The sequence below is a fragment of the Falco punctatus genome, assembly GCF_963210335.1.
Source record: "Falco punctatus genome assembly, chromosome: 16".
NCBI lineage: Eukaryota > Metazoa > Chordata > Aves > Falconiformes > Falconidae > Falco > Falco punctatus.
In genome coordinates this window covers 2,515,159-2,538,234 of record NC_137596.1, presented here as the reverse complement: position 1 = coordinate 2,538,234, position 23,076 = coordinate 2,515,159, and the positions used below count along the sequence as shown (strand labels likewise).

The 23,076-nt window shown below is 52.5% G+C and overlaps 3 protein-coding genes across 5 annotated transcripts; 2 read left to right on the top strand and 1 right to left on the bottom strand.

Annotated features, from left to right (window-relative positions):
• The first annotated feature begins 14 nt into the window (after positions 1–14).
• FAM118B (family with sequence similarity 118 member B) lies at positions 15–11,511 on the top strand. Of its 3 annotated transcripts, XM_080366601.1 has the most exons (10): positions 16–350; positions 710–755; positions 2,264–2,326; positions 4,877–4,954; positions 7,078–7,330; positions 7,713–7,940; positions 9,209–9,337; positions 9,671–9,956; positions 10,479–10,538; positions 10,655–11,511. In XM_080366601.1, the coding sequence occupies exons 4-10, from the start codon at positions 4,884–4,886 to the stop codon at positions 10,666–10,668; spliced, it is 1,041 nt and encodes a 346-aa protein (XP_080222727.1). In that variant the 5' UTR covers positions 16–350; positions 710–755; positions 2,264–2,326; positions 4,877–4,883; the 3' UTR covers positions 10,669–11,511. The 3 variants fall into 3 exon arrangements, with proteins under 3 accessions (XP_080222728.1, XP_080222727.1, XP_080222726.1); XM_080366602.1 differs by lacking the exon at positions 2,264–2,326 and having other exon boundaries at positions 15–350; positions 9,752–9,956; XM_080366600.1 differs by lacking the exon at positions 2,264–2,326 and having other exon boundaries at positions 17–350.
• On the bottom strand, positions 11,258–18,374 carry SRPRA (SRP receptor subunit alpha). Its single transcript, XM_080366570.1, has 14 exons — positions 18,184–18,374; positions 17,350–17,433; positions 16,009–16,172; positions 15,750–15,910; positions 15,460–15,613; positions 14,801–14,954; positions 14,346–14,452; positions 14,031–14,149; positions 13,673–13,759; positions 13,412–13,584; positions 13,104–13,317; positions 12,864–13,027; positions 12,639–12,737; positions 11,258–12,299 (listed from the first exon to the last, which is right to left on the bottom strand). Exons 1-14 carry the CDS (start codon positions 18,307–18,309, stop codon positions 12,171–12,173), a joined length of 1,935 nt encoding a protein of 644 aa, XP_080222696.1. The 5' UTR covers positions 18,310–18,374; the 3' UTR covers positions 11,258–12,170.
• A 103-nt stretch (positions 18,375–18,477) lies between these two features.
• On the top strand, positions 18,478–22,768 carry FOXRED1 (FAD dependent oxidoreductase domain containing 1; the record flags this gene model as incomplete). The annotated part of the gene is made up of 10 exons (XM_080366596.1): positions 18,478–18,616; positions 19,349–19,587; positions 19,679–19,789; positions 19,876–19,994; positions 20,092–20,186; positions 20,425–20,526; positions 20,617–20,690; positions 20,791–20,939; positions 21,574–21,703; positions 22,391–22,768. 10 exons carry the CDS (start codon positions 18,478–18,480, stop codon positions 22,748–22,750), a joined length of 1,518 nt encoding a protein of 505 aa, XP_080222722.1. The 3' UTR covers positions 22,751–22,768.
• Between the last annotated feature and the right edge of the window lie 308 nt (positions 22,769–23,076).

Genomic DNA, 23,076 nt, shown 5'->3' with positions numbered 1-23,076 from the left:
AGAGGGTAACCGAGCCCCAGCCTGCCACGCCGCGACCCCTCAGGCAGCCCCACCACGGCTCTCCTCACCGCCAGCAAACCGCGACTAGCCGGCGCATGCGCTCGAGCCTTTTATAGCTTCACGAAGCATCGCGAGAAAGCAAGTGAATTCTCGTGCGAGCTCTTCGTCTCCCTCCGGCGGACCCGCGAAAGTCCCGCCCCTTCCGCTGCGAGCCAATGGAAAGGCGAAGCGGAGGGGGGCGGTCCAATCCCTTCCCGCCGCCGCGCCAGGGGGCGGGGGCGCGGCGCGAGGTGCCTGCGCGGGGCGCGGCGGCCGGGCGTCTCCTCATGGGGCCGGGCGCGCGGCGCCAGGTGCGTGCTGGGCGGGAGCGGGGGGCGCGTTGCCATGGCGACGGCGGGCCCCTGCGCTGCGGGCAGGCGGCCGCCATGAGGGGAGCCCCGAGGGCGGCGGGCAGCGGCCTCCCCCCGTGGTCGGTCTGCGGGGTGTCCGGGCACCGAGGGGGGCCGGGGGGGAGCCGGAGGACCGGGGGGCGGCCGCCTCATGGCGGGGGTTGCTAGGGCCCAGCCTCACCTCAGCGGCGCCGCTCTGCCGGCCGCCCCCGCGCCGTCGCCCTCTAAAAGCTGTCTTTTTGGACGTTTTCCCATCCCTATGAAGGAGCCTCGGCCTCTTCCCTGCCTGCTGAGATACCGTGTTCTTGCTTTTCCCTCAGGTTTAGCGTGAGAGGGGGCGAGGAGGGGGCGCAGCAGAGAGGAAAGGTAAGGCCTCGAAGCGCCGGGCATCCCTGGAGGTGTGAATCCCCTCCCCCAGCAGCTCCCGGTTTGCTTTCCAGAAACACCCTGGAAACGGTGGAAAGGCAGCCCTGCATGCAGAAGTGCCTGCTCAAGGGCTGTCCCGCATCCTCATCTGCTGGGGTTTAAATCAGGCAGAGCAAAGCAAGCCTGCGTCTGACCGCATCGGCCTGGCGCCTGTCAGACGATGCAGGCTCCTGTGTCAGTTTTTTGGGGATACAAGCCTCTTCCGGGCTTCACTGGGTCACTCCTGCATATTCTTCATGAAGCTGGTGGGAGCCCGAAGCACATGGAGAATCTCAACATTAAATAAAAACCTCTGATGTATTTTAACGGGCATCCAAGGAGGCTGAATCTTGTGTTTGTAACGTCAGTGTGAACAGAAGTGGGGCTTGTTTTCCTCACGCTGCTGGTCCCCGTTATCTCTGAGAGCCGTCCCTTTCTAGGACAGTTTTGGACAAGCAATGGAGGCCTGCTCCAATTCCAGCTCCCACATGGAGGGACAGAACTTGGGAATCAGCCAGGGACAGCTCATAAATGTCCTTTCAGATTCTTTTAGCTGAAACATAGCAGGTTTTAAACTATAACACAATGTTTGTCTTATTCCAACATCTTAAATCCACACAATTTTAAAAGGAGATCTGAATTACGCCCTCACTGGCGGTCTCAGCACCCAAAGAAGCTGAAAATAATAGATGAGCAATGAATCGGTACTTGCTTCTTTATATAATTTGAGGGGGCTGTTCCAGAGAAGCCCCTCTTTGAGCACTGAGCAGCAAGCACACAGTTTGTACTTTGCTTAAACTTTAAATGTTCAGATCTAGCATGCAGGTGTAGCTTTACTTGTGTATTAGCTGCTGAGCATGGAGACAAGGTGTCCACAGTGACTTCCCCATCTCCCTTGGTGATGAGTTAATGGGAGAAAATGTCTCATTAATTTCCTGGGTTGGTGCTGCAGGCTGGGATCTCTTGTTGACTGAATGGCACAGCCGTGTTTCATAGAATTATGGCAAGGTTTTTGTAAACACATGCTCTGTGGGTCAGCGTTAATTTGACACATGCTTTGTTTAGGCATTTGGTTTTATCTGGGACATATCTTTGTGTTTCAGGCATTTTTGCAGCTGGATTGTCTCCCTTATATTGCATACAGAATTGTTGTGGTTGGGTTTATTCAGTGTTGGTGGCTTGGGTATCATTTAAAGATAATGGTTCCTTGCTGAAATCTGTATCCTAAAGGCTTTAGGATAAATTTAACTGATTTCTTTGGTGTGGATGGCAAAGGAGAACACCACAAACCTATGCAGGGACTCTGTAAGCTTAGCACTGTTAATAAAGGTGACGAAAGACAATGCTGTGACAGGGGAGCTTAGTGCTGTTAATAAAGGTGGTGAGGGACAACGCTGTGCAAGGGAACGGGGCAGCTGAGCCAAGAACCCACGGAGTTTGATGTTTACTCTCTCTCCGACTCCATGTAGTCTAAATAGCTGGAAAGTTCCTGACGTCTCGAGGAGCGTGGCTGGAGAGACGCTTCTTATCTTGTAAGTGCCCATCGCTTTCTCTCCTTCGTGGCACCTGTGGTCACAGAACGGTCAGGTACTGTCTCCTAGGTACATTTTGCCCTGCAGCTGTGGTGCCACGCTCTGAAGTGATGCTGCTTGATTTCGGTTATCTCAGCTGTGCCAGCATGACTTGTCCCACTGGAGAGCAGAGCTTCTCCCCAGGTCTAAGGTCTGGAGGTTCACATTTCTTGGCTGAGTCTCCGAGACTTAGAGAAATAAGACTTTTTTTGGAGACAGAAGACGACTAGTCATTATTTCTGATTTCTTTTTTTTTCTGTTGTGGCTATTTGCATTAAATAGAAATAAAAGTTGAAGTTCATGGTATTAGACAGCCATGTTTTGGTAACTCTAATTATGAAAAGGTTTTTCTCCTAAGTTGAGAATGACTTTTGAAATGTTGTTAGTGCTTTAAAGGCACTTAAAAATGGAGTGAAATAGAAGCAGTGCTCAGGCAAAATGGGAGGACCTAGGTAGGAGTTTATAAACAGGCTTGATACTTGAGACTTACTGATAATTCACAATGTAAAGCTAATATAACTTAAAATATATCCATAAACTAAGCCAGTCTAGAAAGTGGGGAATGTTTTAACTTCGGCTTTTAGGTATGCTGCCTTGGAGGGGAGCAACGGCAGACCTTGACAGCAGCGGTAGTTCAGCATGTTGCTTTACACCAACTTCTTAATATTCCAGTTAACAAAGGCTATGTGCTTTAGTCCCTAGCTCGTCTAAAGTGTCTTTGCACCATTAATTAAAATCTGGCTGGCTTTGTGGAAGCAGCCTGTTCTTCCAGGATAATCAGCTAATCCAAAATGAGAGATCTTACCCTACTGGAAAGAAAAAAAAGAAGGGTTTTTTTCCCCGCTTAATGTTTCCCATCCTGACTATGCTTGGCTGTATTCACTCAAGGCAAGTTTGATGTTACTGCCTGACTGATCATGTGTCCTGCAGGTCCTCCTGCCTCCCTGAGAGTCACCGCTTCAGAGCGGGTGTTTTTTCTGGCTGTTTAACTCCCCAAAATGGTTCAGCGCGGGGCCTGGCAGTTGCAGGTGTTCAGGGGGCATGAGGCTGCAGAGGTTCGTTGTCAGAACAGCACCAGAGTGCTCTCAGGCTTGATGGTGCGTTGGAAAAACACAGGGTACAATGTGCAAAAGGGTGTGTGGTGGAGAAACCTCAGCCTTGCAAGCACAGAGGGTGTAAAACCAGGAGGTGCAAGCAGTCAGCTGGAGCTTGGTTCCTCACTTGTTAAATGCATTTGAAACTATTACCCAAAATCTGGGCTCTACAGTAAAATTAAAAATGTGATTATCTGAGGTGATAGGCAGCATATGCTGAGTGGTGTTTCGGGAGGCAGGTTATGAAGACCAGCTCTCTGAGATGTTATAATATTATTATATTATTTTTATAATTATATATTATTATTGTAATTACAAAGTTCTCGGAACTGTTCAGAAATGACAGGCTGGCAAACATACCACATCTGAGCGTCTGCGACAGTCGATGTTCCCTGCTTTCATCATCCAGCACTGAAAGATGACAGTTACTGAGATTACGGGGACAATTTTTTAAATTATCCCTGCATGCGTTTGCAGCCTGTGCAGCTGGGGTTTCCTACCTGCAAAGAGTTGCCCTGCGTATCGCCTGTCAGTGCTGCTGTTGTACTGCAGTGAAGCAAGCACAAGCATCTCATTTGTAGGACAAACGCTCAGATCTCACAGAGGCTGCGAAACCTGTAAAAAGCCTGTGATTTTGGGCCAGCAGCTCTTCCACAGCATTTCCTTTTGGCAAAAGCCCACCTAACCATAATTTTTGTTGGGCTCTTCATTACAATCGGCAAGAAAAAAAAATGGACAAGGGTAAACAGTTCTGTCTGCTTACTTTCCCTTTTAGTAGTCTTATTTTTGGAGGAGCAGAGTGGGAGAGGACTGTATGCTGGCAGACCTTTTGTATTTTATGTCATAGGCTGTTGAAAGAGTTCTCAGACAACTTCCTTTCTGTGGGCCTTAAGGTCATATCCCACTGCCTGTAGATGTATGGCAGGCTGATTAATCCTTCTCTCATCACCGGAGAATGAAAAGCTTTCGGTGGCTTTTAAGCCAACAAAAATCTTTTTGTCTTTCTTCTCTCCCGCTGTTTCCTAAGCAGCAGGTTTGTTAATGGGCACCATTGCCTTGGAAGCGGGGAGCGCCTGCTCCAAGGTACCGGCTCTCAGGCAAAGATGAACAGCTGAGGTGAAGTGAAGGGTCTGGCAACCAGTGGTCTGCCAGCGATGATTGCATCCCAGTTGGACAAAACAGCCCTACGATTTTATTGAGCTTCGTTGTAAAGGAGGTTAAAGAAGCGGATGAGAGTCGCGGGGCAAAGTTCAGAAACAAAAAAGTGCAATTCTTGGCCCGAAGGTGATCTCATAAAGATAACAAAAGCCAGTATTTATCCGCCAGTGAAAAGCTGGCTCAACAAAAACCTGTGGTCTGTTCCACGTCATATTGTATGTATGTAGTGACTTTGCTTGTGGTGATTTGTCTACTATAGAAACTGGATGGCTTCTACGGTGAGCTTGGGTAAAGAAACATTGTTGGAAGATGGAATGCCACCTGCAAAAAAGCCCAGGTAAATTTAATTATACTCCAGTGAATTTTTTCTAATAAGAGCTTTTTCCGTAACCTTGCATTGTTCTTTAAAGAGCATGATGCTTGGCACCAAGCCCCAGCACTCATTTCAGTTGCTGATCCAAGAAAAGTGGGCTGTCTCTAGCTGTGCCCTGTGTTTTCCTGCAGTTTGTGGAACACAAGCCTTAATGCCCAGAATGTACTTTGCTGCTGGGGTTTTTTTTTAACCCCTAAGCCAGGGTGCATGGTTGCACAGAAAGCTGTTTTTTACTGTACTGTCTCCACGATTTTAGCTTGGGTCCTGTCCATGCATAGGGTCGTGTCAGATGTGGTGGTCATGCTTCTTCACTTGAGGTGGACAGCAGTTCCTAGGAGGATATGCAATTACACTAATTAGTAGGATTTTGCTGCATGCAAAGGCTAAATAGTGCTACTCTGGAGGCTCATACTAATAAGTAGGTCATCTTACAGTTGTCCAAGTGGGGACCAGAGCGTGATGCAAAGCTGAGGCATAACCTGCACTTCTTCCAGCCAGGGTTGGTAGTGTGGCTGCTTCGGGCTCAGAAGTTAAGGCATCATCATCTGCAAACGAGCAGCTAATTCATCTAGGGAGTTGTCTTCCACCAATCTGACTTGCTTATGAGTTACACAGGGCTGGAGCGTATTTTCTGTGAAGGAACTCTAGTCTCAAGTTTGATCCAGTGTGTGTGGAATGAGCAGAAAAAGAGACTGGGAGATTTTTTTTTTCCTTGCTCAGGATATCAGGGTAGAAACCAGGTGTATTTATCAGCATGGGAACAGAATGCCCCTTTCAGACATGTGGCGTACGACGTTAAGATTGAGTATTTGGTATTATTTTGGATTTCGGTCCCTGGGTTTCTGGTTGTGTTTTTATACTAGCTTATTAGCATGAATACTAATATACTGTCTGAGGCTTGCAATCCCAAAATTAAAACTCATTTATCATCACTAACAGTGAAGACCTTCTCAAGAAAAGGGTTAACTTGTCTGTTTTCGTAGGCAGTAGCAGAGGGAAGGCAAAGCTCCATCTGTGTGGTGTTAGTTTCCTTTCCCCTTCTCGCTAAATATCACGTGTTTGCAGATAAAAAACATTCCTTCCAAATGAGCTGTCTCCCTGGGCTGCTGCTTCAATCCTCTGGGAAGCTGCAGCTGGTCCCCTGCTTCAGAAAAGCAGCTTGACACCAGGCAAGACATGATGAGGAGAAGCACATCTACTTGATCAATAATAAACATCAGATTTAAAAGCACTCTGCAAGTGTAAAGCTAGGAAAATAAGGAAGAGAGGAGGAGGAAGGGAGAATACAGCCCCACAGCTCTTTCATGAGACTCTTCATATCGTCTGGGATTCCAAAAGATTGGCCTTGAGCATGCTGCTAACATTGCAAGTGTAATGGGGAAGGGATTTCTGGCACAGCAGTGTCCTGCTGAGGGGTCTTCTCAGCAAAGAGGGGCCAGGAGGTGGGAAGGTCCTCTCCTGGGCAGAGCTGGGAGGAAGCCTCGACTTCATTCCTTTTGTGCTGGGGTAAATGGGGCTGCTGCCTTCAGGCCCCTGTTTAGTACCTTACTTAAAGCAGGTACAGTCACGGTTGTATTGACCTCCCGCGTGGGGATCTGATGCATGGTTTGTCTCGGTACATAAAATAGTATGTATGTGTCTCTACAGCCATTGATAACATATTCCATAATTACTCACCACACCTCTTCCACTGTCTCCAGCCTTTTTGTTAGCTTCCAGGCAGCTATTATTACCAAGATCTGCCATATTCCAAATTTTAATTGTATTAGCTTTGCTTCAGAAGTATTTCGGGGCAGTTTTGACTTCCCCAGTAACCATCTTGGTAACAAACTCAATTGCCAAATATGTTGTAATTATGCATCTTGTAATTGTGGGCATTTGTGATGTTGATCTGTGGAGCTGTGTGCTGTCTTTAAGGGATACTAAGCTGTTCCTCTAATCCTCTGTTTATCAGAGGACCCTAATGGGCATGTTGATTGAAAATTTAGGCAGAGGGTACCTCCCCTGTCCTTGGTCTGCATGTTCCACGATTGGAGACGGCCTTCCGTCTATGATGGTACCAGCTGTGCTACTTTCTCCTCTTGCAGGAAGCTGTTGCCAAGCCTCAAAACTAAGAAGCCTCAGGAACTTGTGCTGGTGATTGGGACAGGAATTAGTGCAGCAGTTGCTCCCCAGGTCCCAGCGCTGAAGTCTTGGAAGGGGTTAATCCAGGCCCTCCTGGATGCTGCTATTGACTTTGATCTCCTTGAAGATGAAGAGAGCAAACGGTTTCAAAAGTGTCTCCATGAAGACAAAAACTTGGTTCATGTCGCCCATGACCTTATCCAGAAGCTGTCTCCGGTGAGTGTGCTTGTAGCACTGTACGTAAATGTTCAGTACCCCACCCTGAGCATAGGATTTGGCTTTTGGAAATAGCCAGATTTGGTTCTCCTGCGTGCCCCCATCTCCAACAATTCCTGTCTATGAGGAACCACAAGTGCAGTTACTGTGCCAGGTTCCCGAGAAATAACTGCTGTGGACACTACCTTTGGGGTATTTCCCTCAGAGCACGCTGCGGGGGAGTACCCACCCCAAAGCAGTAAGTGCTCTGTGTTTGCCTTGCAAGGACCTGTAGTCTTTGCAGAGGTCTTCGAGAAATATGTGGGTAGTTTTTCATCAAGTCGTTTGGCATGAGGTGTTAAAAGAAGCCAGGCTCTGATCTTAATCTGTCTCCCCTTCTCAGCGCACAAGCAATGTTCGCTCAACCTTTTTCAAAGACTGTTTATACGAGGTGTTTGATGACCTGGAATCTAAAATGGAAGATTCTGGGAAGCAGCTGCTTCAGTCTGTGCTTCACTTAATGGAAAACGGGGCACTTGTGTTAACCACAAACTTTGATAACCTGCTGGAACTGTACGCAGCACACCAAGGGAAGCATCTGGAGTCTCTTGACCTGACTGATGAAAAGAAGGTAAACGATGATGATATTTTTTTGTCAGGGCTGAGCTGGGACAGCAGCAGCTGCAGGATGTGCCCTCATACCCGTGTAAGGGGATTGTACTGTTCATAGTAGTTTAAGTGATGTTAGACAAGCTCCAAGCAGAGGCTCTGACCATTTGGGGCAGTGAGCAGAGGAATGAAGACAAACGCTTGTTTCTGAAATTCTGTGCTTGCTTGCTGGCTGGCATCCATTGCTCAGGAGGAGCCCTTAAGCCTGGCATTTCTTTGATCTCTGTCCTTGAAACTTCTGCCTTGGCCTTGCTGAAGTACCGCAAGCCTCGCTTCCACATAAGGCTTGGGTCGACGTTCTAACCGACATGGGCGACACGGGAAGCTCTGTGCGAGACACCAAGCTGATCTTTCTATTTTTGTAACGTGCTGCGGAATGCTTTTTGTGGCAGAGCGTTTTTGGGACTGTAGCCTTTGAGGCTTCCCATTAGCCCCGTGTCCTCTTTCTGAAATGGCTGGATGGCTCCTGCTGGGTTACTCACGTGCTCCGGCTTCTTCTGCCATGCTCTCGGATTTGTAGCTGCTTGCTTCATGCAAGGTTCCCTCCTTCTGCCCCAGTTAGGCAGAAAATCAGTCTGTGAAACCCTGAGCTCTTCGCCACCTGCCCACCTCATCTTTCCATCATGGGCCTTACTGGTGGAAAGTGTCTTGTCCTTCTGTTTGCTTTGTTAAACACACGCCACATGTAGGTGCTGTGCAGCACTTGGTCTCTTTCCATTCAGGCTCATTTCTGTGCTTCATGTTTCCTGCATGACCTCTTAATCTACATGGCTGGAAGTACTTACAGTGTTACAAATAAGCGTTCTAATTATTGCAAGCTTAAACAAGCTAAGGTCTGCAGGAGTAACCTGAGAGCCTTGGAAGTGGCTTTCTGAAATGAAGGTCAGCTGTTGAGCTCCCTCTGAGCTTCTCAGAGCCTAGAAGGGCCAAGAAATAAAACTCTGTAGGCCTGAGAGGCATGCTGACAGTATTTTCAGAATTTCCCCCTTTTTCTGCTGAGTTGGGTGTATCAATCCAGTCTCTTCCCATCACATTTGCTGTTCAGCTGAAGTGTTGGCCCAAACACGCGTCATAGGCTGTGATGTTGAGGCTGATGGACTCGTGACCTCTTGAGGAGATGAGGAAGAAGCTGCTCTTTGAAATGCTTCCCCAAAATGGTATTTTTAACAGCGCCGTGGAAGCTAACATGATGCACTCACTAACATTTCCGGAGGGGTTTGTTTTGCGCAGGTATTGGAGTGGGCACAAGAGAAGAGGAAGCTGAGCGTCCTGCACATCCATGGCGTTTACACCAACCCCAGTGGCATCGTGCTCCACCCAGCTGGATACCAGAATGTGCTGCGCAACACAGAGGTTATGGTGAGGCAGCCCTGCATTCTCTCTGCAGCATGTACTTTGGGGTCCCGTACAAACATCTCCCGCTTCCCTGGCAAGCCCATAGGTTAACCAGGCGTAGACTCAGCTGAGTTTAAAGACTGAGCTCTGTGCAGGGTGGTGGGAGAGTCCTTGATTTTGTGAAATATGAGGGATGGATTCTCTAACCCACTAAGCCTCACCACGTTTGTGTTGGGGATGATCAAACGACAGCACTCCTGCAGAAAGAGCGTCATCAGCAATAAGGCAGATGCTGTCTCTTGTGCCGTGTGAAGGTAAAACTTGCCCTGACTAAGAACATCTTTCCCTTTTTTAAAGCGAGAGATTCAGAAGCTGTATGAAAATAAGTCATTCCTGTTCTTGGGCTGTGGTTGGACTGTTGATGACACCACGTTTCAGGCCCTGTTTCTAGAGGCTGTGAAGCACAAGTCAGACCTGGAGCATTTCATGCTTGTACGGAGGGGAGATGTGGATGAGTTCAAGAAGCTCCGTGAGAACATGCTGGACAAAGGAATTAAAGTGATTTCCTATGGAGATGAATACGCAGACTTGCCTGAGTACTTTGAGAGGCTGACGAGCGAGATTGCCATGCGGGGTCGAACAGGTACAGGGGTTCCGGGCTGCGTGGGATGGCTCGCTGCATATACCCACTATCTCTGCGCTTACCTCGGCCATCCTGTCATATGACAGCACAGTTTCTGACTGTCCCCATGGACTTTGGAGCGTAGACTGTTAACAGCTCCCATTCTCTGTGCTGTGTTACTCCATAAGCTTCCTGCCCCCACCCCCAAGAGAAACTGTCTGCAAGTGTAGCTGGATTTATTGAGGCTTGTTTTTATGAAACCACTGTATGTTCTTACAGTTTAAACAGCTCTGCTGCTTCCCACGCATGCAAACTGTACTTTTCATGTGGAGCTGCAGTTGTTTATTTGCTTTCTAGTGAAAGGGCATTTCAGTCTCACTGACCTTCCTGCTACTCAGCCTGAGCCAGTATCTTAATGTACAAGAGATCATACTAATAGCTCATAAAAATGGGCAACAGCGCTTGCTGTTCATGCAGGGGCTCCCCGTGTCTGCGCAGTCACCTCAGGGTTGCTTTCCCACCTGGTCCATTGCTCTCTCCTAGGTGTGCCTAAGGAGGGACAACAGCTGAACGGCTCTGCTGCTGCCCACACCGAGATAAAGGGTAAGACCCTCCCCTCCTGAGCCAAAGGAGGCTTTGCCCTTTCTAGCCTCTGTATGGCTCCCCAGGAGCCTGGCAGCCTCTGGGGCAAGTTTTGCAGAGCCTTTGTTTTCTGGCAGGATGCAGCACTTGAGCACCAGCCTTGCCCAGGACCTGTGCCATGGCAGGGGACTCCCTAGGACGGGCCTAAGCCAGAGCCAGCAGCTCCCAGGGAGGCCTGCACAGTTTTTAAGTCCACCCTAGAGGAGAAGAGAAGGCCACTGCTGTCAAGCTGCCGCCAGCACACACGGAGCCAGGACACTTCAGGCATGGAACAGAGGCAGGGCAGAGCCTCCTCGGTCAGAAACCTGGTTTAACGTAGTAATTGTCTTTTTATTGAGGCTGCACACACCTGGGGAACATGGTCTCCCTAAAGGAGCTGCAGCCTCGTCTCATTTCATACCTAGTGCTTTTGTATTCTGTACTTTCAATTAAAAAAAAAAAAAAAAAAAAAAACTTGAGCGGTTTTTTTTTTTTTTTTACTTGAAGCTCTAGTTTTCTAGTCCTGTCTTTATACTGTACAATATTTTGTATGTTGAAGCTTGTATTAAAGGCTTGTTCACTTAACTTAACTTTTGGCTGGTGTGTGATTTACACGCCCTCACACAGGCAACCATTTGTCTCCCCCCAGCCCTGAGGAGGAAACAGGTCCTGGCTGGAGACAAGTTATTTATACACAGAAAACAAATTATGAAGTTTATTTTATATAAATTATGTCTCTTAGCAGACAGCATTCAATTTATTGCACTATAGCACATCTGCGATACAGAGCTACAAGACATCGTATGAGAGTTTTGTATTATTCAGTGTAGCACTTCAGACCGGGATCAAGAGGCACTCGAAGGGGGGGAGAAAGGGTGCAGGAAAGCAGCAAGCAGCCACCGCTAATTTTCTTTTTTTTTTTTTTCCTCCTTTTTACTAGCAAATAACGCTGAGGCCAGCAGGCAGGAGACAGGCCATGATTAGCACTATCGGACCAAGCTACCACAGCTCTCCAGCTCCTGCCCAAATATGTGGAGTCTAGGTACCCTGCTCCAGGGTCCTGGTGATGACAGAAATGGGGACCTTAAGGCAATTTAGCATCTCCTCTGCAGCCTAATGCGGGCCATCGCCATTTTTGGTTTATCAGCTTCAGTGGAGCTGCTGCTAGCAGCGACATTAACAGCCAGATCATCTTAACACTGCTGCCAAGCAGTGACTATCCTGCGCACCCCTGACAAAAGTCACTCCTGTGTCCTCCCTAAGCTGGTCTAAAAAAAAAATAATCAAAAGCAGCTCAAAAAAATGCCTTCAAACCCCCCAAAAAGCACAGCAGGTTCCTGTGCTGCCCACCCACCCCGTGCAGCATGAACAATACAAAGCTCTGGATTCAGCCTCCCTGCAAGGGAGCCTGCATCACTTAAAACAGAGTGAAGGAAGCCAGGGAAGAGCTTTTGCTGGATAAAAGGTGTTTTATCCAAAAAAAAAAAAAAAAAAAAAAAGTACCCCTCACACTGGTATCCCTTCATTCTGTTCTGCACTACACGGGAAAGACTAATTGGTAACGGGGTAAAGCATGTTCTTTTCAGACATCTGCAAACAGCAATTTGGTGTTTTTTAGGCCTTCATGAGCGCTGCGACCACGGCCTTGGCGTTAAGGCTTCGCAGATCACAGTAAGTTTGTCCAGTGCCAACGAAAACGATGGGCTTGCTTGTGATGTACGTCATGGAGATAGCGGCACCGACCTGCCAAGGGCAACAAGCAGCGTTAGATCACAAATGCAGCACAGCCCCCTCAGGGGAACGCATCTACGAGTTTTGCTAATATTCAGCCTTTTTGTTCTTCTCCATGTGATCCCTATATGCCCTGCTGCAGTAACATGTAGAATTTGAGGCACCTCCTGGCCCTGTTTTTCACATGCACAGAAAATTGCTAGATTTTGTTTAAATGGCTTAAATGCAAGAGGCAAGCAGGGGAGGGCATCTGGGACAGCACACTACCGCTCATGTTTGCCAATTTCTATCCCTCCTGCTCTGGTCACCAGTGGAAAGCTCTGTGCACCATCACCTCAAGAGCGTCCTTACCTTGTCATCGATGGTATCGAACTTGGTGAGGACAATCCCGTCAATGAGCCGCGGTGTCTGGGCCATGGAGTGATCAGCCAGGGCCTTGTTGAACTTGACCTGAGGGAAAGAATGCACCCGAGAAATGTATTTGTGGTGCTGCTGCTGCCCAAATCTCTGATAAAACCTACAAAAGCAGGTTTTTCCCCACCTCAGCCTTTCCAGAAGCAAGGTCTCAACACTCACCAGCTGATCCACAGCCTCGTTTCCCACCAGCGCTTCTCCAACAAACAGGACCAAGTCAGGAGCGTTGACAGCGATGAGCTTGGCCAGCGCTGTCATCAAGGGAGCATTGTCCTGCATGCGGCCGGCCGTGTCCACCAGGACCACGTCAAAGCCCTGGTTCCGAGCTGGGGAGACAAGCAGACAGCGTTAGGCAGGATGCTCCCCCAAAACAGCATCTCCCACCACCGGTTTTCCATGTACCATAAGAGATGGCCTCCATAGCAATCCCCGCAGCGTCCTTGCCATAGCCCTTCTCGTAGAGCTGCACCATGGTCCGCCCACCGTGGCTCTCCGGAGGGTGCAGGGCGTTGAGGCGACGGGTGTGGGTGCGGAGCTGTTCCACTGCTCCTGCGCGGAAGGTGTCGCAGGCGGCAATAAGGACGCTGAAACCATTCTCAATGAGCCAGAACGAAATCTGCAAGTGGCAACAGATCAAAAAAAGGTTCATTAACAGCCACAGCCTGACCTCATCATGCTGGTCCCAGAGAACCAGGAGGATCGTGTCCTACCTTGGCCAGGTTGGTAGACTTCCCAACACCGTTCACACCACAGAAAGTGACCACGTAGGGTCGGCGATGGCGCTGGGCATCCATGACATCACGGAGGACATCCACACGGCGCTGAGGCTGCAGGATCTGCACGAGAGCCTCCTGCAGGGCTTGCTTCACTGTCGAGGTCACCGCTGGGAAGGAGAGAGAAAGGGAACCCATCGTGCCTGGGGAACACACCTGAGCCCCAAACCACAAGCAGGAGGCTACGTGACCACTTACTGGTGAACGTCCCCATCACCTTCCCTTCCAGTTTCTTAGCCACTGATTCACAGAGCTGCACTGCAATCTCAGCTGCCACGTTTTTTGCTTCAAGGAGGAGATAGAGGGAAGTTAGCACTGCTGAGAAGGTTACACACGCCAGACATCAGCGTCAAGGGAAGGATGGAGTCAGCATGCAGGATCCCCACCCGACGAGACTGCTGCCCCCCTTTTGATGCAGTGTCAGGGCTGCCTCAGAGGCAAGAGAGGAACCCACCACAGTTCCTGTAGGCAAGAACATCCCAAACCATGGGTGCTGCTCGATGGGAGCACAGGGAACCACCTCAAACTAACCCACTCAGAGCGGATCCAGACATACCGATCAAGTGATCCTTCATCTTCTCCAGTACGGGGTCCATATCCTCTCTTGTCAAGCTCTTGGAGCCCACCAGGCCTTTCAGCATGCCAAACATGCCCCCCAGGCCTCCCTTCTTCACGCTGCGGAGAAGTGGAGGAGTGACCTTTAGGCTCAAGGAGTGAGTCGCACAGGCCACACAACAGCCAGATGCAAGAGCCCACCATGCAGCTGACAAACACTGTTTTGTCCCTACTGCATTACTGGTTACACTGGAAGAGGAGTTACAGGAGAGAAATCAAGAAGCGTGCAACAAGGTGGGGCTGCAAGAGCCTCTACCTGGGTTTTGAAGGGTTCTGAATAACCTTCTCCTCTTCAGCTTCATCATCACTCTCATACTCAAGGTCGTAGAGGCGGCCAGGCTCCCGATTTCTATCCCCCAGGGCCTGTAAGGGGACGAAAAGACACACCCTGAAAACTGGCAACCGCTTACTGCCATCCCCTTCGCCCACTTTTGCTGTCACATGCAGTGACATATCACACCGACAGCAGCAGAGGCAGCTCTGCAGAGATCTTGGCCACGAGGGCTCGGTGGGATGACCCCATCCAGCGCCGTTTGCAGCTGCCGCAGCTGGAGAACTAACCCTTCAGACAGCAGCTGTGCGGGCTGGGTGCTGTGATCCCCATTTTGCACACCACCGCAGCCAGCCGTGGAGACCAGGCTGGGTTCGCAACGCCCAGCTGGCCCCAGAACAATGCACTAAAGCAGACAAAGCGACCTGACTTTTTCTTACTGTATTAGGGTCAAATTCCTCTATGGGACAAGCCTCCGCGCTTCCGTTGGTAGCGGTGTTACTGTAATCGAGTACTTTGGCATTAGAGTTCCCCAGATCCCACACTCGGGGCTTCTTCCCCTTCTCCTTCTGTGCCTCAGGCTTTGGAGATTTGCTGAAATAAAGACCAGAAAGACATTTTGTTCAGTGCAAGGAAGCAGCTGCAATTGCCTCTTTAGAAAATGTAAAAGTTAAGAGCCCAGATTACCCAAAAAGGCAGAAATTAAGGCTAAACCTGGCTGATTTAGTCTCCAGTTTAGCTATCTGAACTTTAACCCTGTATCAAACTACTTTACCTCAAGCCAGGTATTGATGCACCACTGCCCTTTGCTCACAGTGCAAAAGCCTCACTAAAAAGAGGTCTGGACCTCTCCCAGGCACACTCTGGGTTTCTGGGTCTCCCAGGGAAAGGATCAGGCTCTATTATCCCTCTGGGACCCGCAGCACACCCTCTCCCAGTCTTTTCAAGAAAGTAGGGAAATAAAGAAAAGGGAAATAAGGTCCAGGAAAGCAAGGTCTGGCTTCCAGAGGTCACCGAAAAGAGGAGAGACTCAGCAATGGCCGAGGCACACCAGGAAGGTGTGAAGCACATGTAGACTGACCATGTCCTCATTACCCACCTGGACTTCTCCCCAGCTTTCATGTGTCTCTTGAAGAATTCCTCCCGGTTCTTTTGCAGGATTTCATCCTTGGTCAGTTCCTCCCTGTCCCCAGCTGTGGAGGGCTGCTTGTCACCCGCAGATGCTTTACCAGGTGCTGCAACAACTTCAGTTCCTGACGGAAAGAGCCCCGACGCAAGCTCAGACCAGCATTTGGGTGCTACAAGAGGACTGGGAAAGTGCAGGCTGGGACACAATTCTGGAATATTTATTTCCCCCCCATCCCACAAATACATTTTCCATCAACTCACCCTCTTTTTTGGAACCTTTGTTCTTCTTGTTCTTGACCTTCTCCTTTGGTTTCTCCCCTCGGGTTTCTATCATACACTTGACAGTCTTCTGGGACTTGAGAGACTGCTCAAACGTCTTCATTACCGTGGGAGCTCGGACTTTACTGCTCTCCTCTGCATCCCTGCAGGGAGATGGCCCGTTAGCCTGAATTTCAGCTCTGTCCCTCCCACTCCCCCCTGCTCTAAATGGCAACTTGAGAGGAAAATCAGACTCTGCTACCGGAGGAGGCGCATGAAGTCGTCTTTAAAATCAAAGGTGCCATTTAGGAGGCCCAGGGTGCCTTTCTGCTGAAACTCATTGCGATACTTGTCTCTGAACTCCTTGTGAACGTCGTCTATCAACTTGTCGACATAGGTTAGAGTCAGGATCTTCTGAAACCCCACCTGCAAAGCAGCACAGCAAAAAGATGTTGCTCTTTCAGGTAATTTAATTGCGGCATCTAGCTGGTGAGGAAATGAAATCCTCTCCGTTTAACACTGAGCCCTTTAATTTCACCAGGCTTCAGGCTACATTTTGTAGTCTGGCTTCCAAGTTTTATATCCTCTCAAAAAGGGGGGAATAAAAAAAAACCAACCACAAAACAGCTCAGACCTTTGTTTTAAAAGGCAACACCAATAAAAACAGGTTGACTGCTTCATAGCGCCAAAGACACATAGTCAAAGACCAGAAAGCCTTTTGCTTATCTTTACGTACACAGCGAAGGTTGCATGGGTTTACAGATAAGGTACAGGGAGACTGAAAGGGAGAGTGTCCCTAAAGTAAAGGGGATGATACATTTCTGGCTTTTTTAAAATAGATCTGGTTAAAGTATAAACTTTTATTACAATGTAACAGCCTGTCCAGCTTCTATTTGAGGTTTAATGAGTTTTAATCCTATCGCAGATGATTAAAATAAGCTGCTACCACAGTGGCATATGACTGAGAGACACCCACATCCACCCACTGAGTCGACTGAGCTCCTCGGGAAGAAGCACAAAGGAGCAGGAAGCCTGGCTATGCCGGGATCACCACCTGGCCCTCCAAGGCTCTTCTGGAGCTGGGAATGATGAAACCCACATCCTACCTCCTCATCCCCCAAAATCCCAGAGCAAGAAGGAGCTACCCCTGCTCTGGGAGTCAAGGTAGAGCCCTGCACCATTAAACCACAACAAGCCGGTTAATTGTTCTCCCCGTTTTCAGGCCAGATTAGCACTAACCAACGTGCGATCCAGCACCGTGCCATTTCCCAGCCGGCACCGGCTCTTCCGCCAGGCCAACACATCCCAGTTTCCCACGCTGACACGGGCAGGTGTTGGCACAAAGAGGAGGGGAAAAAAAAACAACACGCCAGGAAAAAGCCTTTGCGTTACCAACACGCGAGCCACCTGCTTTCCCAAGCGGCAGTGGCAGGAAAATTTTAGGGAGGCAACGGAAAGCCTTTGGGAAGGTGTTAAACAGCCTTTTCCCAACCGAGCCAGATGTGAAGACCCTTTTTCTGGAACAATCCCCCTCCCTCAGAGTTTCAGAGCACCCAGGGCGGGGGGGGGGGGGGGGGGGGCGGGGCTGGGGGAGGCAGCTCACCACAAACACCAGCTCAAACTGGTTGTCCAGTTTGTACTTGAGCGTGAGGGCTTCATGGGTGAAGGAGTTGTTGCCACCTCGCTCCTAGGGGAGAGGAACCGTCAGAAGGGGGTGCCAGCAGTGAGGAGACCCCCACACATCATCCCTGTCACCTGCCCCACTCCAAGCAGTCCAGCACCGCTATAGTGCTGTTATAGGTTATGCTGTTATAAGTGGGGTGCAGCCCACACCCCGGGCAGTGGTCCCACTCTTCCTCCCCCCGATGGGTCAGCCCCAGGTTGGTGGTCCCACCCATATATCCCCCCCTTTCCCAAGCAGGTGGTCCCACCCATTGCCCCCCCAAACTAGGTGATTCCTCCCCCATAGGTGGTCCCATCCATCTGCGTCCCCCTGGTAGGTGGTCCCACCTGTGTGTCCCCCTCCCCAAGCAGGTGGTCCAATCCATTGCCCCCCCAACTAGGTGATCCCCCCCTCCAAGGTGGTCCCAGCCATCTGTCTCCCCCTCCCCCATAGGTGGTCCCACCCATGTGTCCCCTTCCCTAAGCAGGTGGTCGCATCCATCGCCCCCCCAACTAGGTGATACCACCTCCCATATAATTGATCCAAACCCCCCCTCCCCACGTAGTGGTCCGCCCAGCCACCCCCCACACCCCCCGCAAGTGGGCCCGCCCGTTCCCCCCTCCCCAGGCAAGTGGTCCCAACCCAACCATTTAGCCCCTCCCCGGCGGGTGGTCCCGGCCGCGTCCCCCCCCACCCCTCAGGTGGATGGTTCCGCCCGGCCGCCGTTCCCCCCCCGTCCGGCCCAGCAGATGGTGCCGGCCGCCCGACACCGACCTGCAGGAGGACGGAGCGGATGAGGGCGTTGACGGGAGCGGTGGCAGCAGCGGCGGGCCCACGGACACCCTGGAAGCACCAGAGGACGAGGCCGCCCTTGCTGAAGATGGTGAAGAAGTCGAGCATGGCGGCGGCGGCGCCGGGCCCGGCTCCGCGCACACGTCGCACTGCCCCCCGCGCTTCCGCCGGAAGTTGGCTCCCCGCCGCGCTCCCATTGGCGGAGATGGCGGAAAGGGGCGTGGCTGCGACGGGCGAATAGCGGCGCGGGGGCGGTGCGGGGGCGTGGCCAGTGACATGCTGCGCTGCAAGTGTCCTCTGCTCCCTCTGAGGCGGGGGGTCCTTGGGGGGGTCCCGGGGGGGTCCCCGGGCCCAGGGAGGCCTCCAGGCCGCCCCCTCCGCACCACCGCCCCGCTCAGCTTCGATATCTTCCGCGGTGAGACCCGGGGGGGGCCGGGGTCGGAGAGACTGTGGGGATTTGGGGCGTCTCTGGGGGTCCCAGGGGCAATGGGGAGGAAGGGGGGGAATGCTGGGAGTGGGGAGGGGGCCAAAAGAGTGGGCGGGTCCCAGGGAATGAGGGGGGATGGAGGTGTGTTATGGGGGGGATCCCTGGGAATGGGGGCCTGGGAGTGGGTTATGGGGAGATCCCGGGGGGTGGGGGCGGTGGGCTACGGGGTTGTCCCTGGGGTCTACGTGTTTCAGAAGGGGACAGGGCGGCCTGGGGGACCTTGGGGGCTGGGGGTCCCACGGGGCGGGGGGGGCGCTGGGAGGCCTGGGGATTTGGGTTCCCAAGAGAGGTCTGGAGGGGTCCAGGAGACCCAGGGAAAACTGGAGGGGGGAGCCATGGGGGGGGCCCAGAGGGGACTAGGGGGTCCCAGGGGACTGAGGGAGATCCTGGGGGGGGTGGGGGGGCAGAGCAGACTGGGGGTACCCGGGAGGGACTGGTGAGGGACCCATGAGACTTGGGGTGGGGAGGGTGTCCCAAGGGGGTCACAGAGACTCCTGAGGGGGCATCCAGGGAACTGGGGGTGGCTGGGAGTGGTCCTTGGGGGGCCCAGGGAGTGCAGAGGGTCCTGGGGGGATCCAGAGGGAAGTGGGGTGGTCCCAGGGGGGCTGCCAGCTCTGCCCGCCAAAACCTGTCAGCTCCCGCCCCCCGATACGCCAGCAGAGCTGGGACCGAGTCTGAGACGACTGGGTCAGACTCTGAAGGGTCAGCTGCCTTATCTGGGAGGTGTGGGGGGGGGCTGGACCCCCCCCGGGACCCTCCCAGACCCACGCCCCCCCGAACAAGTCGACGTGGTGGTGGTGGGGGGCGGCGTGGTGGGCTGGTCGGTGGCGTACTGGCTGAAGGTGCTGGAGGGCTGGCAGCACGGCATGCGGGTGCTGGTGGTGGAGCGGGACCCCATGGTGAGACACCCCCATCCCGGGGCGGGGTATGGCCTTGGGGACCCTTCCCCCGAACCCCATTTCTTTTGTGGGGGGATGCCTTCTCTTTCAGTATTCCCGAGCTTCCACGGTGCTGTCAGTGGGGGGGATCCGGCAGCAGTTTTCCCTCCTGGAAAATATCCGCATGTCCCGCTTCTCCGCCAGCTTCCTCCGTGACATCAACGTACGTGGGATTATTTTTGGGAGGGGGGAGGCGGTATTTTGGGGGAGGATCCAGCCCCACTCACTGTGGTGCCCCATCTTTCACAGGAGCACCTTGGGGTGCCAAACGAGCCCCCCGTTGACATCCAGTTCCAGCCCTCGGGGTACCTCTTCCTTGCTGCCTCACAGGACGCTGCTGCGTTGGAGGACACCGTCCGGCTCCAGAGGTGGGGTACACACATATTGCCCCCCTCACAGGGGGTGATTTGGGGGGGGGGGAGGGTGTCTCATCCTGATCCCCCCTCCTCATGCTGGTGTCCCCAGGGAGGAAGGCGTGCAGGTGGCCCTGCTGTCCCCCACCCAGCTGAAAGCAAAATTCCCCTGGATAGACACAGAGGACGTGGCCGTGGCATCCTATGGTATGAGGGGGCAGCATGGGGGAGGGGGGGGGGCATGGGGATTCCCCCCCAACACCATCCTTATCCCCATCCTCATCCCTATCCCATCCTATATCCCATCCCCACTGGGTGCATCCTTCATCCCACTTTTAATTGGGGAAGGGGGGCTCCAGCCCTTCCAGAATTTTTTTTTTTTTTTTTTTTTTGGGGGGGAAGGGTGTCATGTTGCAGTGCCCCCAACAATGTTTCCCCCACCCAGGTCTGGAGGATGAAGGCTGGTTCGACCCCTGGACCCTCCTTAGTGCTTTCCGGCGCAAAGCCACATACCTGGGGGTTCAGAGCTGCACCGGGGAGGTGCGAGGTAAGGAAGTGGGGGGACACAGTGGGGTGCCCCCCCCCACGCCACCCCAGGGACCCACCCCCCTGTCTCAGCACCCCCTAAAACTTCCAGGGTTTGTCATCTCGAATGAGAACAGGGTACCACTGGTGCCAGCAACACCGACAGCACGTATCAAATACGTCCATGTGAGTGTGTGTGGGTGTCTCGCCCCATGCAGGGAGGTCCCCATGTGTGTCTGTGACCCACCCCCCCCAATTCATGTGTCGCCCCCCCCCCCCCCCCCAGATCCACATGCCGGACAGCTTGGAGTACCAGCCAGTCTCCTGCGCCATCGTGGTCAACGCCGCTGGTGCCTGGGCTGCGGAGCTGCTGGAGATGGCCGGGCTGCCGAGGGAGCTGCGTGGGTGCCCCCTGCCCATCAAGCCCAGGAAGAGGTGGGAGGGGGGCAGATATTTGTGGGGGTTCATGGGAGGGAGCACATCCTGGCATCACCCCGCTGTTGTGGATGAACCCCTTGATGCTTTTTGGGGGGTCACAGTGGGGGCATGTACCCCAGCACCCACCACCTCTTTTTTTCCAAGGGGGGCCACGCACCCTTTGGTGCTGTTTGGGGGGGACAATCATAGGTAGGGGGACATCTCAGCACCCACTGCCCCTCTGTCATGGGTTAGCCCCTCAGTCCTTTCTTTTGGTGGGGGGTAGTGGTGGGGGGCAGCACATCCTGGCACTCCTACCCCTCCATCTTCAGGGGGGATGAAGCCTCTTGGTGCTTTTTTTTTTTTTGTGGGGGGGTGAGGGCATACATCCTGACACCTTCCAGTCTGTCAGGGGGTGATGTGAACCCCTTGATTCTATTTTTTTGAGGGGTGGGGACACAACACATCCTGGGACCCCCCCACCCCACCCCTCCGGTCTGGCAGGGGGTGGTGTGAACTCCTCAATGCTATTTTTTAGGGGGGAAACAGAGACATCTCAGCCCCTACACCCCAATCTTGAGGGGTGGGGGGCAGCCTGAATCCCTCACCTCTATTTTTTTTTTTTGGAGGGGAGCACCCTCCATCCTGACAGGTACGTGTACACCTGGCACTGCCCTAATGGCCCCGGCTTCTCCTGCCCCTTCCTCATCGACACGTCAGGGGCTTATTTTCGCCGTGACGGAATAGCTGGCAACTACCTGGGCGGCATGAGCCCACCCGAGGTGAGCCTGCCTGTATTTCACACACACACACACCCCCCATTTTGCTGATTGTCTGGATACCAAGCAAAAATGAATTCCCAATCAAATATAAGAAGAAATGCAGTTTATTGTATTATAATATAAGAAAGGAAAATAGCGTGTGATGTGAGAAGAGGGAATGGTGCCGGTGATTACGCACAATATGATAAAAACCCAGTAGCAGCGATGCACGGAATCATTCCTGCAAAGTGATTAAGGCCAATGCAGCACCGATTCCCACCTTAATAACATTCCCATTGTAGCCAGTGCTGGGGGTCTCGGTAACTGGGAAAATCCCTGCGTGGGGGCTTCTGCCCCCTCCCACTGCTCGCCCGCCTTGCAACTCAGCGCAAAAAATAGTTGCCACCCCGAGTGTGTGCAAAGTTTGAAGTTTATGCCCAGGATTCACACGGTTTGCACGCACCAGGGATGTTGGCCAGATGCCCGAGTGTGGTGGAGTTACTGTCGCGACATAGCCACACGCGATATTTATTGTGTGGGTGGTCTCCTGCTTGTCTGGGGGCTCAGGACAAGCACCATTAAAGTTAAATTAGAGATTTTCTCATAAATGGAAATCAGTAATTTTTTTTGATTTAATAAATATTCACCACACCTATCTTTTTTCTTTTTTTTTTTTTTAAATATCCTCCCCGATTTCTATATTTCCAGGAGGAAGAGCCAGATCCGAGCGATCTCTCGGTGGATCACGATTTTTTCCAGGAGCAGATCTGGCCACGGCTGGCTCGGCGGGTCCCGGCCTTCACATCCCTCCGCGTGCAGGGGTCTTGGGCGGGCTACTACGACTACAATACCTTCGACCATAACGGGGTGCTGGGGCCGCACCCCAACTTGGAAAATCTTTATTTAGCCGCCGGCTTCAGCGGACACGGGCTGCAGCACGCCCCGGCCACCGGCCGAGCCGTGGCAGAGTTGGTGCTGAGGGGGGGGTACGAGACCCTGGACCTGCAGCGGCTGGGCTGCGGGAGGCTGCTGCGGGGGGAGCCGCTGCGGGAGCACGGGGTGGTCTGATGGGGGGGGCGGCACCCCTGGGGTATGGGGAGGGGGGAAACTGAGGCACAGCCCCAGCCCCGGCACGGAGGTTGGTATGGGAGGGGTGTTGTGCCCTGCTGAAATAAAATCGTTGGTGAATGGATCCGGTGGGGGGGTCAGTGGGGGTGCCTGCCCCCCTCCCCATGCCAGGGATGCACCCCAAGTTGTGCTGGCAGACCCCCCTGCTGGTTAGCCCCAGCTCTGCCCAGTACAGGCTGGGTGCAGCTGCTGTGATGCCCACACCAGTGCTCCCAGTACTAGTGGCCCCGGTGCCTCCCTGCAGCATCCCCACGCTACACCCCAGT

Excerpts from the sequence above, each read along its gene's own strand:
- FAM118B (XM_080366601.1), top strand. The coding sequence starts at position 4,884 with ATGGCTTCTACGGTGAGCTTGGGTAAAGAAACATTGTTGGAAGATGGA. Across the intron at positions 4,955-7,077 it reads CCACCTGCAAAAAAGCCCAG|GAAGCTGTTGCCAAGCCTCA; the intron begins GTAAATTTAATT and ends CTCCTCTTGCAG. Across the intron at positions 9,338-9,670 it reads TGCGCAACACAGAGGTTATG|CGAGAGATTCAGAAGCTGTA; the intron begins GTGAGGCAGCCC and ends CCTTTTTTAAAG.
- SRPRA (XM_080366570.1), bottom strand. The coding sequence starts at position 18,309 with ATGCTCGACTTCTTCACCATCTTCAGCAAGGGCGGCCTCGTCCTCTGG. Across the intron at positions 13,760-14,030 it reads GATGAAGGATCACTTGATCG|CAAAAAACGTGGCAGCTGAG; the intron begins GTATGTCTGGAT and ends TCCTCCTTGAAG. Across the intron at positions 12,300-12,638 it reads TCGATACCATCGATGACAAG|GTCGGTGCCGCTATCTCCAT; the intron begins GTAAGGACGCTC and ends TGCCCTTGGCAG.